This window comes from Prionailurus bengalensis, chromosome C2 (genome assembly GCF_016509475.1).
Source record: "Prionailurus bengalensis isolate Pbe53 chromosome C2, Fcat_Pben_1.1_paternal_pri, whole genome shotgun sequence".
Classification (NCBI taxonomy): domain Eukaryota; kingdom Metazoa; phylum Chordata; class Mammalia; order Carnivora; family Felidae; genus Prionailurus; species Prionailurus bengalensis.
In genome coordinates this window covers 121,146,125-121,162,625 of record NC_057350.1, presented here as the reverse complement: position 1 = coordinate 121,162,625, position 16,501 = coordinate 121,146,125, and the positions used below count along the sequence as shown (strand labels likewise).

Sequence of the window (16,501 nt, the reverse complement as noted above, 5' to 3'; positions counted from 1 at the left end):
TATGTAACCATATAACATTGCAATTTCTTCATTTTAAAGCTAGGAAGATAGCTTTTTAGTAGAAAATCCAATGTTTTTCCCATCATATTGGGAATATCATCAATATTATTAACTTGTAATTAAAATGGCATTAAAAATAGAATAAGTAACCCAATCTCTTTGTTGTTCAGATTCACTTCAATGTGAACAGCATACAAAACAAAAATCTAGTCAAATTTATAAAAAGAAGCCCACTTTGACTTTGAGGTCAAGCTGCTGAACTGCTAACAGTGAGTGACTGATGCCCAGCAGATGACACAGATGCTCAGTGTGGAAGACAATGGGTGTCAGTCTCTGGATTATAATCATGTACAGTAGGTGTCCTAAAAATTTGGCATGATAGTCTTTTTGGTAATTGGAACTAGCTGATTGGCATTCTCCTGAATTAAACTAATAATATCAACTCCCTTTATGTCATGGGGGTTATTGTTGTCCCTCTAGAGGGTGAAGATGCTTTAGAACAAGGCCAGATAGTAAATATTTTATGTTTTGTGGGCCATGCGGTTTCTGCGGCAACAAGTCAACTCTGCCTTTATAATGCAAAAACAGACAAGACAGTATATAAACAAAACAGTGTAGCTGTGTTTCAACTTTATTTACAAAATTGGTGTGGGCTAGCTTTGGTTCAAAGGTCATAGTTTGCTGACTCCTGCCCTTAGAATATCATAAAGATACCATCAAATTCTGGGCCTCCTAGGAGGGCCTGGGTGGCTCAGTCGGTTAAGTGTTCGACTTTGGCTTAGGTCATGATCTCAAGGTCTATGGGTTCAAGCCCTGCATCAGGCTCTGTGCTGACAGAACAGATCCTGGAGTTTGCTTTGGATTCTGTGTCTCCCTCTCTCTCTGCCCCTCCCCTGCTCATGCTCTTTCAGGGTATCTATCTCTCTCTCAAAAATAAGCATTAAAAGAATTAAAACAAAAGAGTTTTAAAAAAAATTCTGGGCCTACCCACATCCCTGGGTCATACATACTGCTGGCCTCAGTTTTTAGCACAGCTTTACTCCTAAAGCTAAGCAAACACAGAAGGTGCCAAACCCTGGAGGAACCATCAAGCCAGGTGGCCATTTGGGCAGGCGCTTCACACCCTGACATGGCTATCCCAAACCTCACACCTTTCTCAGAAGTGATCTTTGTAAAATAAAGCATTGTTTAAAATATAATACTTGAGTTTTAAAAATAAGCCAAAGTAGTTATTCTCTGGAGTAAAACTACGGATGTTTTGATGGGAAGGAAGGAAAAGTGCTTTCCAGCTTCAGAATTGGGTTGCAAAAGTGCAGCTCAGTGCTGACTTCCTATTTACAAATGATCAAACTTGCCTTTGTTTACCCATAATAGAAGTCAACTCATTTCCAAAGTTCATTGCTGTTCTAAGTCAAAGATCACCTGTCAGTTGAACTTATTCTCTTTATGACTCTTTCACTTCGGCATATCTGGAAATGGAGGGAAGCATGGTCAGAGGCCCACACAAGGGCAATTTTAAACTCTGGGTCTTCATTTTTTTTCCATACTTGATTAAATAACTCCTTCTCAACCTGGGAAGTACCCACCCCTTACTGTGTGGAACAGGCTACAAGGGAACTGAAGGTGAAACAAGCCTTTTATTCCTAGTACTACTTCTGAAAATGTGGATTTTGAGACACTTGGGTGGGTTCAAAGTGGAGTCTCACAGACCTGGATTTAGGAATGCTTTGTTCCTTGGCCAAGTTACACAACCTGTGTGAGGTTCTGAACTTCAGTTTCTCCATCTACAAAGTGGCTTAATATATACTTCATAGAACTGATCTATAGTGAGTGGCAGATAGTAGATATTCAATAAATGATAGTTTCCCTCAGTTTTTCCATTTCCCCTTGTATGCCCCAAATTCTATTTGTTTGCTCTATTCTGAGAGTGTTTATTATACTCTTACATATATTCCCACGAACTGCCTCTGAGGGTAATGTAAGTGTATTCACACATAGAAGGCATGTAAGGAAAAAGCTTTCTGAATAAGGAAAGACTGCTGGTAGGAAAATTGATTGAACAGAAAGAAATCACCATTCCCAGAGTAGTTCAAGGTCAGAAAATTCATTTGGTTTATTTTCTTTTGGAATAAGGTACCTTCAGGTATGGTTTAAATAAGTAGAACATAGCTTTTTGAGAGCAGAGAGCTTGTCAGTTAATACACCCGTGTTTAGAACTGCTCTGGGCAATAGGTAAGTGCACAATTAATACCTGTTTTCTCAACTAATAACTGAACATACTTAGATATGAGTTACTTGTGTATTAACTATGGGAAGTTCCTGGAGTTTTGCATAGGGAAGGAACAGGGATTTTAAGGAGAAGTCTTTTTTTTTTTTAATGTTTATTTATTTTTGAGAGAGAGAGAGAGAGAGAGAGCAAGAGAGCAGGGGAGGGAAAGAGACACAGGGAGACACGGAATCCAAAGCAGGTGCCAGGCTCTGAGCTGTCAGCACAGAGCTAAATGAGGAGCTTGAACGCACGAACTGTGAGATCATGACCTGAGCCAAAGTCAGACACTTAACCTACTGAGCCACCCAGCGAACCTCTAAGGAGAAGTCTTAACACTGGACAAATGTGGCACCATTTACATACTGTTTACCTTCAAGTATGCAATTTGTGAAATGACTATGCAAATTCTCTGATATGAAAATTGATCTGAAATAAGTTAGGGGAATGTCTAATACCCATTCTAGGCCAGTTTCTGGCAGATACTTCAGTTTTATTTTCCTTCTGGAAATAGAAATCCCCCTGTTGCTCAGAACTTATGGAGTACCAGCATGGCACTAGGTAATGATGGGGTAAAGAGTAGTAGATGCCATGGGGGTAAGAGAATCAGGAGGTCTCTACGTCTCCTGCTTTCCAGGTGCTGCAAAAGTATGAGAAAACAGTAGTGCTAACACACAACAGTTCACATACCTGAAAACATCATCATGTGCTGAAAATTCCAGGGGATCTTCTGTTTTCGGCCCAGATTCAGGAGGAAGGAGAGGGGGTATATGTTGCAGGCTCTGGCCAGAAAAATTGCCAGCTATAGATAAGCAAGGAAAAACATTGAGGAAAATGCTACAATTGAGGGTGCCAGTTCTTGAGCTGTCACTGTTACATTCTTAAGCTTCTCTACTTTATGACCCAGAAAACAGGGACAAATATGTCAATACGTGTATGTCCAACTTGCTGCCAAAACTCATCTTTAAATGTCAACTCCTTTCCAGAAATAATAGAGAACTCTGCTTTTCTTTGAATATCTACTTGGTTTAGAATTGTTAGCCCCATACCATTTCAATCACTGGAAATTTTCTCATCACATTTATGTTGCTGATGATTGACTCTTTGCTCAACTCTGTCACCAAATGTGAGGCAGAGACCGTTCAGAGGCTGTGGCATTATCTTCTCAAGCAGCACTTTAGAAAGGATAAATGTACTTCTGCTCATGATTGCCATCTTACTTTCCATCAGTTTATACTCCCTGTATCTAGCAAGCTTCACTTCCGTTTTTCTTTTAGTTGATTTGACTTTAAGAGGAATTGCTTGTCTAGATGTATAATACAGCTGCTGCTTTAGGAGGTATTGTGCTGAAGTCCAAGCTTTGTAGGTTAAAATCTAGGAAAATATTGGTGGGAGTCATCTCTCCCCTTTTGTCACCCAGGACTCCTGCCCTGATAGTCTGTCTATCCCAGTTTGACCTTAAATAGGATGCAGTTATTTGGGAAGAGGGAGCTACCGTCCACGATGTAGGGTTGATGAGATTGGAGAGTTCAGCTGAATGTTCAGTGAAAAGAGGACAAGAGGCAAATGCAGGTGCTTAGCTGGAGCAGGGCTTACAGAAGTGCGGTCAGCTCTCCTGGCTGTCAAGATCACCTGCCTGTGATCTGATAGGACATCTGCCTAGTTCCTAAGTGGAAAGAAGGACAACAGTTGCTGACTGTCCTTGGAGACATCCCCAGCACCTCACTATCCTTTCAGACAGACATCCATTCCTACTGGGGAATGCTTATACCCCAGGCCTAGAGCTCCCAAAGTCCTCTGCATTAAAAGTAAGGCCTGCATTTTGTTATTTTACTTATAGGAAAGGGCTATCTTATTAAAATAGACTTACATGTACACAATGATTAAGACATTGAAAGCACATCCATAATGCCAATTTCATCTGATTTTTACTCTGTGTATCCTATTTTCAAAGTCTTCACTGGAGAAAAGATTTTACCATCTTCTAATGAAAATATTTCTAAAGCTTAGTAATCTTGGCTATATTCTGACACATTCTACTGCAGATTAAGTATATTTCTCTGTAAAGAATGGATTGACATATTTTTATGTAAATGATTTATAATTTAAAAACATACTCTGAATATTCAGAAAATCAATATCTTTTGAATATTTATTTTCGAGTATTCTATTCTCCTTTAGTTTTCCTCGTTTATTTCTCTCAGTATTTTCCAAACTTCTTATCTTGAAGCATAAGCACTTAATAAAGGTCTGAATTTCTTAGCATCTTTTCTCTCCTAACTAGAAATTACGTATCTGCCAGGAATTTGAGGCTTGCAGTAAACTTGAGGAAATTACTTTTTTTTTTTTTCCAACGTTTATTTATTTTTGGGACAGAGAGAGACAGAGCATGAACGGGGGAGGGGCAGAGAGAGAGGGAGACACAGAATCGGAAACAGGCTCCAGGCTCTGAGCCATCAGCCCAGAGCCTGACGTGGGGCTCGAACTCAGGGACCGCGAGATCGTGACCTGGCTGAAGTCGGACGCTTAACCGACTGTGCCACCCAGGCACCCCGAGGAAATTACTTTAACAATTTAACAGAATGAGTAAAAGTAAGTAGTTTATTCTTTTCCCTCATCACTCCATGTTCTGTATTTCAAAGGATACAAAGGCTCCGAGTATAAAAAGAGCATTAAAGATATGATTTTGGAACGTGAACAGCGCCAGGCCCATGTAACAGAAGATGACATTCTCAGCCAAGAAGTTCATAAATTCAAACAGCTGAAAACAAAACAGAAACCAAAAACCATTAATTATGACTCAGGTTTGAATCCACTTAATATCTTGTGACTGTTTTGGTGAGTGGATGGTTTTCTTTTATCTGTGTGTGCAGCTTCTGGAGGGGTGGGTGCAGGCCCCCTGACTATCCTGTCAGGCCCTCTAACTCTACCCTGGCTCTCTACCCAGGGACAGAGGTGGCAGCCATGTCAACATCCCATCTTCCTTTCCAGCTACAAGGCAGCCAGAGATATACCTGGGTATATTAACCATCATGATCCTTCATAGAACAGTTCCTACAAGGATGAAAGACTATTCCTTGGCCTAAAACTGAAACTCAGTGACTGCTTAAGGTGTACTTTAGGAAAGGTTGCAAAGATGGTGTGGCTGCTTCTGACATTACTCAGTAGATGCACTTGGGTTCCTAGGCCCTGAAAACTGTTCAAAAAAAGTTTTAGCTAGATTGCCTTCCTCAGGTAGGCAGGAGGGACAAACTTGGAAAACTTGAAAACTTGGAATAAGAATGAATGTCAGTTATATTTCAATATCAGAATGATCAGTATATTTCAAACCCGAGACAATGAGACTCATTAAATTGACTGATGTAGGTATATCCATTAAATGTCTACAATTTCTAGCTGGTAAAAAGAAAATGATTAATCCCAGGGATCAGTTTATGCAATGAGAACACAATAGATACATCAAATTCAGTCAGAGGAATGGAGTAATAACATGCTATGCAGAAGGATGCTCCCAAGAGTTATTCTTAGATCATTAACTAAACAATTTAAGTTGAACATGAAAAACGTTCTCCAGCTTCCACATTAGAAGTAAAAGGGAAATGTGTCCAGAGGCTACAAGAAACACATATTTGGAAGAGACTTTAGTTTATGTTCCAGAATTTTCATTTGGAAGTTTCTGAAACTTCATTCTCAGACCTACATAAATCACCGTGTTAGGTAAATGTCTCTGGAGGCATTTCTCTTGACTTTTTAAGGACTCATTATTTTTTCATGTAATGTATTTATGGCCCCACAAATAATGCCCAATACCTGCTTACCGAGAGTTGACAGAAAGAAAAGCAGAATCTTGTCAGAAACATTATTTAAAGCCAGTAATAGAAATAAAGGATTAAAAAAGACACAGCTCCTGTGGTACAAGATGGTCTTTCTTCAGTGGCAGTGATCATCAATTATCCTGAGAACTCGTTTCACATTCTAGGCCTGCTCATCTTAATAAACACTGTCACCCAAATAACCACCAAAAACTTAAAACCATGGGAGAAAATAAAGGGGATAGGGAGCACTTTGCTACCTCATCAAATCTTTACTTTTGCAGAAACCGAGATTTGGCCACTGTCTTCATTTGCTCAGTCTGTCATAGCAAAATACAATACTGGGTGGTTAAAACAACAGAAATTTATTTCTCACAGTTCTGGAGGTTGAAAAGTCCAAGATCAAAGTGCCAGCCAATTAGGTTCTGGTGAGAACTCTCTCTGGTTTGTAAATAGCAGCCTGCTTTCTGTGTCTTCACATGGTAGAAAAAGAGATCATCTCTCTCATGTCTCTTCTTGTAAGAGCATGCATGAATCTCATTCATGAAGGTTCCACCCTCATGACCTAATCAGCTCCCAAAGCCCCACCAGTACATACCACCACACTAGGGGGTAGGACTTCAACATATGAATTTGGATGGGGGGCACAAACATTCAGTTCATAGCAGCTATCCAGTTCCTAACATTAATAACCACATGCAAGATTAAATTCATAGAGCCTCTTCTCCTGTCCCCATCCCAAGTACTGTAGAGAGGACATTTCACCATCTAGCATCCATTTGGCTTCTTCTTGGTGGTCACACCCCGATTTCCCTGGGATCCCTCTTCTTCCCCACTCTCAGATCACATGCTGACACTTCCATACTCAGATATAGAATATATGATTTAGGACTAAACCACTCAAATCAACGCATTTCTCTCTAGTCAGCATGTTTGGTGCAGAAATAGGTGTGGTGCATTCAGAGCCAAAGAAGTACAGTGAGATCTTGGCAGGAAATGCTGAGACAAACACCCCCACCTTTTCACTGTGTGAGAAAGTAGGATGCAGGCCAGGAGCTGCTGTTAGTCACCTTGTGATTAAGGGGAAATAGCTCTCTGAAAGAGAAGCCATGTCCTGATGACACTGCTTAATCTGTGTTCGACCTCTCCCAAAGCAAAATCTATCCTTGGACTTTTGAATTAAAAAGACAGATGAACATAGGGGAACAGAAAGAAAAATAAGATAAAAACAGAGAGGGAGTCAAACCGTAAGAGACTCTTAAAGACAGAGAACAAACTGAGGGTGGCTGGAGAGGTGTTGGGTGGGGGAATGGGCTAAATGGGTGATGGGCACTATGGAGGACATTTGTTGGGATGAGCACTGGGTGTTATATGCAAGTGATGAATCACTAAATTCTACTCCTCAAATCATTATTACACTATATGTCAACTAGCACTTAAATTTAAAAAAAGATATGACAAATTAATTTGTAGATCAATGTTTAATGAAACAAAAAGATAAAAATTTATTACCAATTTTCTGCAACATGCCAGTTTAAACATGATTTTTTCCCTGTATTCTCAGTACCTGAAGTAGACAATTTTAAGGTTTTCTAAGTAGACAGAGATAACATATACATATAAACAATGAGAATTTGTTTCTTTCTTTCCAGTTCCTATATGTTGTTTCTTTTACTCTTTCAAATTTTACTGGCTAGAACATACATCATAATGAAGTACTGATGGTAAAAAAAAAAAACAAACCCAAAAAACAAAAAACAAACAGACAAACAAAAAAAACAAGGGATGCCTGGGTGACTCAGTTCGTTAAGCATCCAACTCTTGATTTCAGCTCAGGTGATGCATGATCTCAAGGTTTATGAGTTCAACCCTCACATCAGGCTCTGTGTTGACAGTGCTGAGCCTGCTTGGGATTCTCTCTCTCTCTCTCTCTCTCTGCCCTTCCCCAACTTGTGCATGCTCTTTCATTCTCAAAAATGAAGAAATAAACTTAAAAAAAAGACCAAGAAATCACTTTTTGGTTTGAGGTAAGGTTTCTATCACTTAAAAGGATATATATATATATATATATATATATATATATTCCTTTACAATCCCGTACCAGTTTAACAAAACACCTCTCTGACTCAATATAGATTACAAAGTAAAGGGTGTGAGCAACTTTTTGATTTTTTTTCAGATAGCAACAAAATCAGTTATCCCTGCCCACCCCTCCTCCCTGCTCCCACCCCCAACTTTAATCTATTCCTCACATGTAAAGGAAAAAAAAGTATTTGGTAAGTCAGTTTTTTTCTTTTTCTGTTGGTTGTTGAGACATAATGGGAATTTGCCCTATACATTTTACATGGAGACTCATGGTATTAATTGTTTTGGAGATTTGCTTCTGTTGGAAAACTCAGGATTTTAACTTGATTTAGTCACTCAGTTTACTGAAATCTAGCACTGACCAAAATTAGAAGTAACTGTTTATATACACATTATACAGAAGTTCCATTTTCCATTTAGGTCCATTTCTAGGTCTGCTCTTTGTTTCTATTGTTATCTATTCCTCTACTAATACCATCTCTTTTTAATTAATGTAGATCCATAATACATTGTAATATTTTATAGATCTAGATTTTTCCCATATTTTACCTTCTTCAGAATCTTCCTGATTATTTTTGCATGTTAAAAAATGTTTTTTATGCTTAATCACTTAGAAGTGTATACATCACATATTTACAATTTAAGATTAAAGAAGAGAATATTACCAGCACCCCAGAATTACTCAATTCCCTTCCCACTTATACTCCACACCCTGATAGCACTGCTATCAGCACTTCTGTCATTGCACATGACCTTTCCTTCAGTTTCATGTGAATGGAATCAGACAATATATATTCTTTTGTATTTGTCCTCTTTTACTCCACATCACGTCTGTGAGACTCTTCATGTTGTTGCATATAGAAGTAGCTCATTTTTTTAATTATATGAATATGCCACAGTTGATTTATTCATTCTACTACTGATAGACATGTGGGTTGTGTTCCGTTTCCGGCTATGATGAATTTTGCTGTTGTACATCCATGTTTGCATTCCTATGGGATTGTCAGGACACAGCACCAAGCAGTTTTCCAGGTTGGTAGTTCCAATTTGCACCTCCCATCAGCAGTCCTTGTTGGCTCACGTTCTTGTCAACACCTGGCTTTTGTTGCTTTGTTTTTGAATTAATACTTTTGCCTGCTCACATTGCCATCTGAACTTATTGGGGATCAACTTGTCCATTTCCACAACAATAACCCACTGGCATTTTAGTTGGAATTGGATTAAAGGTATAGAGAAATTTGGAGAGAATGCACATGTTTAGAATATTGAAACCTAAATCCATGTACATCACATATCCTTATAAGGATTTTGTTTTTCTTTCATTTCTCTCAGTAATTTCTGCATAAAGATTTTTACATATTATTGGTTAGATTTATTCCTAGATTTTTTTTGTTACTGGTGTAAATGATACCCCTTTCAAAGTTCATTTTCTAACTGTTGGTTGCTAGATACATGTATACAATTAATTTTTTACCAATCTTGTATTCAGGGACTTACTAAATTTATTCAATAATTCTCATAGCTTTTTGGTAGATTCTTTTGGATTTCCACAATTATGTTGTTTTCAAGTAAGGATATTTTGTTTTTCTCCTTTCCATTTGTTATACATTTTGCATCTTTTTTTCTTGTCTGATTATACTTGTCAGGACATCCAGTTCAGTGCAGAATAAAAGTGGTGATGGAGCATCTTTGTCTTATTCCCAGTCTTAAAGGAAAAACTTTCAAGATTTTTCTACTAAATTCATAGAAACCCTTTAAACAGATTAAATAAATTCCTTCTATTCCTAGTCTATTAGGAATAGATATTTAAAAAAAATCAAATGCTTTTTCTTCATCTATTAAGATGATCATACAGTATTTTTTTTTTCATTTTTTAATGTTTATTTATTTATTCTGAGACAGAGAGAAAGAGAGTGTGTGAAAGGGGGAAGGGTAGAAGAGGGAGACAGAGAATCTGAAGCAGCACAATATCCCTTTGGGATATGGATTGGATATGGATTTGGATTGTGCTAATGGCAACACAATATCCCTTTGTATTTTCCTACCAAATTTTATTTCACTGTACCCATTATTGGACATTCGGTTGTTTCCAGATTGTTCCCCTTTAGACAATGCTGCATTGAGTACCTTTGTACAATAGCTCTCCCCAGTTGAGTGATTACTCCTTTGGTAATTCCTAGACATGAGCTACTTCTGTTGAAGGGTATACGTTAATTTTTCTTTTTCAACGTATTACCAGTCTGCTCTTCAGAAAGAATATACCAGTTTGCATCTCTAATAATGATGCAGAGGGTGCCCTTTCCCCACATACTTGCCAAAAGTAGTTTTTATCAATTTAAAAAAAAACCTTGACAATCTGATAGACTCACTTATTTTAAATTGTAGATAGTTATTAGCATTTTTAAAAAGATTCCTTTCATAGCAGTGTAGCAGCATTGATTAGCACTCCTTTGTCTATTTATATCATGTGGCAACATTCCTCTGAATGAACAGGCTTCATAATTTCCTTCTTGGGGCACTTAATGAAAACGTGTGGGTGAATTCAATTTTATTTCACATGAAAAATCTCCTGAAGGCATTTCAAAAGGAGAATCTATGGTAAGACCATGCTGACAGAAGTAACCAATTTGACCATTAGGACATCATTGCCTGAGTCTGGATGGAGTAATTATTGAGGGAATAGATTTATTGGTCAATTTTGGAGGGGAAAAAAACCCCCAAAAAACCAAAACCCAAACTCCATTTCCAAACTAACAACAACAACAACAACAACAACAACAGTCAACCTAGTCAATTCATGATTCAGTATTCACTATGAATAACCTCAAATGTACTTTGTCCTCACTCAGGGTCAATGAAAAAACAAAACAAACAAACCTTAACTCAACATTTTATTTATCCAGTACAGTAAACAACATTTGTTTTATTTCCATTAATTCTCAGTTGTGTGCTTTTGGAGAGGATCCAACTTAAGTTAGCTTTGCTTAGGAAAGCTTTTCTTCAGGAAAATAAAAAGCAAGTTAATACCACAAAGACTAGGGAAATATTGAAACTACATAAGAGGGCAACCAGTGTTTAAAAACTCTGAAGGTTCATGGTAACCATTCATATGTTAATTAAACAACTTAAACAATTTAGCAAATGATGTTCTCTGAAGGCTTCCTAGACGTTAAATTTTTTAGTATGAGATACTAAGAAAGTAAAAAAAAAAAAAGTCATACTTATTTTATAAAATCACATCACTAATTCTGATGGGCATTTTTCTCCTATTGGTAAAAGAATGAAACTTTACCATATTACCCTGGTTCATACAGAGAAATATTACAGTGGTGCACTGTACCGCATTCTGCTTACCTAATACCAATTAAATTCACATGGATTCCTCAACACAACTTTTATTTGGCATAGTATAGTTTGACACCATTTACTGACTTGCCTCTACTTCTCCACGTAATATGCTGAAATCCATTTTATTTGGGATGTGAAAGAAGCTACAAAACTAATAAAAATGAAAGAGAAGGAAGAACTAAAAATGTCCCTTTATTTTCTCCATAATTTTGTCCCAGGATTAATTTTTTGTTTGTTTGTTTTAAAATTTGTCTTTCTTCCTAACTGGGACCTTTCGTTAGAGAATATCTCAGATTTCATTTTTTATATACTATTGGGTATACCTATATTTTGAACAAGCTGGAGTATAAGCGAGTAATTTTTATTCCTGCATTGGAGGATTTGAAAGCAAACATTATAATATATTTTACTGGAATTATAAACTTTTGCTCCTGAGATTCTAATATTTGCTTAGCTCCAGTCCTGAGGAAATTTGTTAATGGTAAACCCAATAATTCCTATGGGATTTTAGAGGTAGCATAGGAGTTGAATGATACTGAAAACCTGTGATCTTTACCACTAGGATGTAAACGATCTAAAGGCTTTACTTCCAGTCATGGTCTTGGTTCCCAGAGTGTAGCCTCTCTTATGAAGCTAAAGATTTATAATTACATATAAGTACAACTGCAAACCTTTGAGATTCTTCTAAATTTAGGACACTGTAATAAAAGCAGTTTGACTACTTCTAAAATAGTAATAATACTAAGGGACTAATTTTTTTAGGATTTAAATTATGCTAGGGAATGTGTTAAAGACTTTTATGTACTTTAAAATGTTTTAACAGTTTTTTTATAACGACAACAAAACTCATAAAGTGATAATCTTATTTCCATTTCACAGTTGGGGAAGCTGTACTCAATGGCATTAATGTACTTGCCCACATAAAACACAACAAAGGGAAAAACTGAGCTATCTTAAGTTTTGTTCAAGGCCCACACCACTTTTGCCAGACTAGGCTGTCTCTCCATTATGTGAGTTTCAGGTTTGGGGGCAGCAAGATGTTTGTTAACAATAGTATTGGTGAACATTTATAACACCTTAGAGTTTTCAAAGCATATTTAATATATACTTTTTTGTTGGATCATCAGAGCAACTCTGGGGGTTGGCAAGGAGGGTATCTGCGACTCTGACCACATTTTTTTTTAAGTAAAGAAACCAGAAAGGTAAATTTCTTTGTATCCAACTAGTGGAAACAATAGGGGGTAACTTGAGGTGGTGGATACTTATCCTCTCCCAATGTCTACTACCACCCGGTCACCTGAACCAATCCCACCAAAAAAATCAAAAAGTGAAAACAAAACTTTTGCCCTGCAGTTGTAATGTTAAGGGAAAACTCCTTTCCAATCCTAGAGAAATTTGCATGTAATGATTATATATATATATATATATATATATATATATATATATATTAGTTTTTTTTAAGTTTATTTATTTTTGATAGAGATAGAGAGAGAGCACTTAAGTGGGGTAGGGGCAGAGAGAGAGAGAGAGAGGGAAAGAGAGAACCCCAAGCAGGCTCCATATTGTCTGTGCAGAGCCTGATATGGGGCTCAAACTCATGAACCATGAGATCATGATGTGAGCTGAAGTCAGACGCTTAACCAACTGAGCCACTCAGGTGCCCCTCCAAGATCAGATTCTTTAAGTTTAGGACTATAAAGTCTCTGAAGTGGAGGAGGTATACCACTTAAGTGTTCAGAGAGTTTCTAATTTGTCATAAATTTCTTTGAGAATTCTTGGGCTCCCTATGCACTCTGGGCTGGTACCCAGCCCTCTCCCATACCCTGAATTTCATTCTTCTTTTAAACTTAATTTGACTTTTTAAAAACATGAGAATTTCAGAAGCACAGCCTATAAAAACACAACAAAACACATTTTAGGAAGATGAATAGGCATCATTAAGTAAGTAAAGTTAATATAGGAAATAAATGTAGTTACAGCTACAAGGAATTCAGCTTCATTAAACTGAATAAATACTGTAGCCAGATTTTCTTGAAATCCTTGAGCTTATAACTTAAGGGGAAGGTTATTTTCTATGAACTTGTTAAATTACTTTAGCCAGTAAATACTGATAATAGTATTCTTATTTCAGGAGGTTTTCCATTTTTGATTCTTTTTCTTTTTTGTGGGGGATGGTAATTAAAGTGAAAGTACTGAGTTTGTAAGGTTTTATTTAAGTCAATACACTACTAAGTTAAGAATAGCTCCTCTAGTATGCAACTTCGCAGAGTGATTATCATGATATTGATCAGAAATACTGGCCCCCAAATAAGATTGGGCTTAGATCTATTTTGATGAATTGCGCACACGTGCGTGCACACGCACACACACACACACACACACACACACACCCCACAATATAGGATTACAAGATTTCAAGGATAAAGTCACCTTATAATATATGTGCAGACATCTGGCCAATGTTTGACTGCTCCAACATTCTTGTCAAGGGGCTGCTCAGCATGTAACTGAATAGTGCCAAAAGCAGAAACCTCACTACTTTCCAAGGAAGCAAATGGCATTTTTAGACATCTATAACTGTTAGAAAATCCTTCCTTATGTTGAGCTGATATGTGGTTCTCTATCACTTTCAACTACTTCTTCCACTTCTACTTCTTGGGTTCATAGAAAAAAAGTCAAATACAGTATTATTTATTGCATACTGTTTTGCTCTAGCAGCAGAAAGGGGATTTCTATCAGAATCGTTGCAGTGGTAGGCAATTCTACAGTTTAGGCAGCAACTGCCAGTTTTCATTCCACAGTCTTGTTAGTCTTGAAAATAAACATTTTGCTGGGAGTTTGTGGTTGGCATATAGGACCCCAAGTGTAGAATAACTGCAAAGACTGGGCTGGGGGGCTACATAACCAGAATTATGTTCAAAGGATCAAAGGAGTGTTCTCTAGAAGGATCGTCTCAGGAAATCTAACAGTACTGGCCCTTAGGAAAAAAAATTAAAATCGTGGCATAACATAATTAGTTTCTCTGTTGTTTTGCCAATAAATACTAGCTAAAGAAAACTAGCTGAAACAATATATTTTCTGGGCAGAAATTAAAACCACGCTGAAAAAATTCTCTTAATGAATAAACCAAGAGAAACATTGCTATTAATATTAGGTACTGGTATGAAAAATTCACACATTATCAAAAATTTTTAAAGGTTAATTTCCATTCTTTAACTTTTTTCATTTAGCTATGATGAATTTCCTTTCTTATTCATCTTGTGTGTCTTTTTATCGTTTGTAATTAGCCAATGCTAATTTTTTTCTTGAGTGGGAGTATGAAGAATGTACACACAAAAAGGGAAGATTTCTAATGATGTCATTTTTTTAGGTCTCTGAGTTGTGTACCAATTTCCCAGGTCTTGCTAGTGATCTAAGCGATAGCCTCCCACGACATGGCTGTGGATACACCTCTGCATCCACCATGAGAACAATGTGCTCTTACTATATGAAGATTTACCACTGGAAGCATACAGAAGGAATACTGAGCCCCAAATGTCATGAGCTGTGTTTGATTTTTCCATGCCACTCCATTCTCTTGATGAAAGTGTTGCAAACAAAAATACTTAGGATCAATGACATTATTAAGTGCTGCTTTTTATCAGCTATTTCAGAGAAAAATGCATTAAAATACTACTAGATATTTATCCAAAAGATACAAAAAATGCTGATTTGAAGGAGCATATGGACCCCAATGTTTTTGGCAGGCTATCAATAGCCAAATTATGGAAAGAGCCCAAATGTCCATTGACTGATGAATGGATAGAGAGGATGTGGAGTGTGTGTGTGTGTGTGTATACATATATATACATATATACATACATATATACATGTGTGTGTGTATATGTGTATGTATATATATATATGTGTATGTATATACATATATATGTGCATGCAATGGAATCCTACTCAGCAATCAAAAAGAATGAAATCTTGCCATTTGCAACAACATGGATGGAATTAGAGTGTATTATGCTAAGTGAAGTAAGTTAAGCAGAGAAAGGAGAAATATATGGTTTCACTCATATGTGAATTTAAGAAACAAAACAGATGAACAGAGGGGAAGGGAAGGAAAAATAAGATAAAAACAGAGAGGGAGGCAAGTCATAAAAGACTCTTAAATACAGAGAAAAAACTGGGGGTTGTTAGAAGGGAGGTGGGTGGGGGGATGGGCTAAATGGGAGGTAGGTATTAAGGAGGGTACTTGTTGGGATGAGCACTGGGTGTTTTATGTAAATGATGAATCACTGAGTTCTACTTCTGAAACCAATACCACACTGTATGTTAACTAAGTATGAATTTAAATAAATTAATTAAAAAAAAGAAGAACATCAGGACAAATGCAAAAAGCTAGAATCAAATAAGTATTCATTGAAAAAGGCTTTCCTTCACTATTTTAGAGTCAGAAGTAGAAACGTGCGTTTGGAATAACACTTAGTATCACTAGCTTGAAAGTTTCAAGAGCCTCTTTGCTTCATGTTACGTTTTTCCTAATAAGCACTGTCATTTATACTAGTGCATTGACCACATTCAAATTCCTTTGACAAACTTTCTAAATTAGCTAATTTTGAATATACTACTGTATGTAAGGGTATAGCAGTAATCAGAAGTTTTCAGAAAAATTTCTTTTACCATCCTTCCCCCATTTCATATTTTTGAGGGAAAATAACTTGAACACTAATTTCTTTTTTTTTTTTTTTTGGAACAATGCATGGGAGTAGATATTTTATTAATTTAGAAGGTAAAGAGATACGGATTTTTTACTTGTGTGTTTCAATATGATTTTAAGTCTAATGCATATACAACTAAGGGTTAAAATCATTTTCATTATGCAAAAGAGTTTGAATTCAATTTTTGAACTATGGTGGAGTAGAATATGGAAAGGCATTCAATAGAAGGCTTTCATTGAATGAAAAGCATTCAATGAAGTTTAGAGTAGAATATTGATTCT

General features: G+C 36.8%; 1 protein-coding gene across 4 annotated transcripts in view; it reads right to left on the bottom strand.

Annotated features, from left to right (window-relative positions):
• SLC9A9 (solute carrier family 9 member A9) overlaps positions 1 to 16,501 on the bottom strand; it is a 703,780-nt gene that overhangs the window by 228,557 nt on the left and 458,722 nt on the right. For all 4 annotated transcript variants that reach the window (XM_043595208.1, XM_043595207.1, XM_043595209.1 and 1 more), the window contains 2 exons: positions 4,914 to 5,027; positions 2,957 to 3,068 (listed from right to left, as the gene is read on the bottom strand). In XM_043595208.1, the coding sequence (XP_043451143.1) occupies positions 2,957 to 3,068; positions 4,914 to 5,027 (226 nt within the window). The remainder of the gene's footprint in view (positions 1 to 2,956; positions 3,069 to 4,913; positions 5,028 to 16,501) is intronic.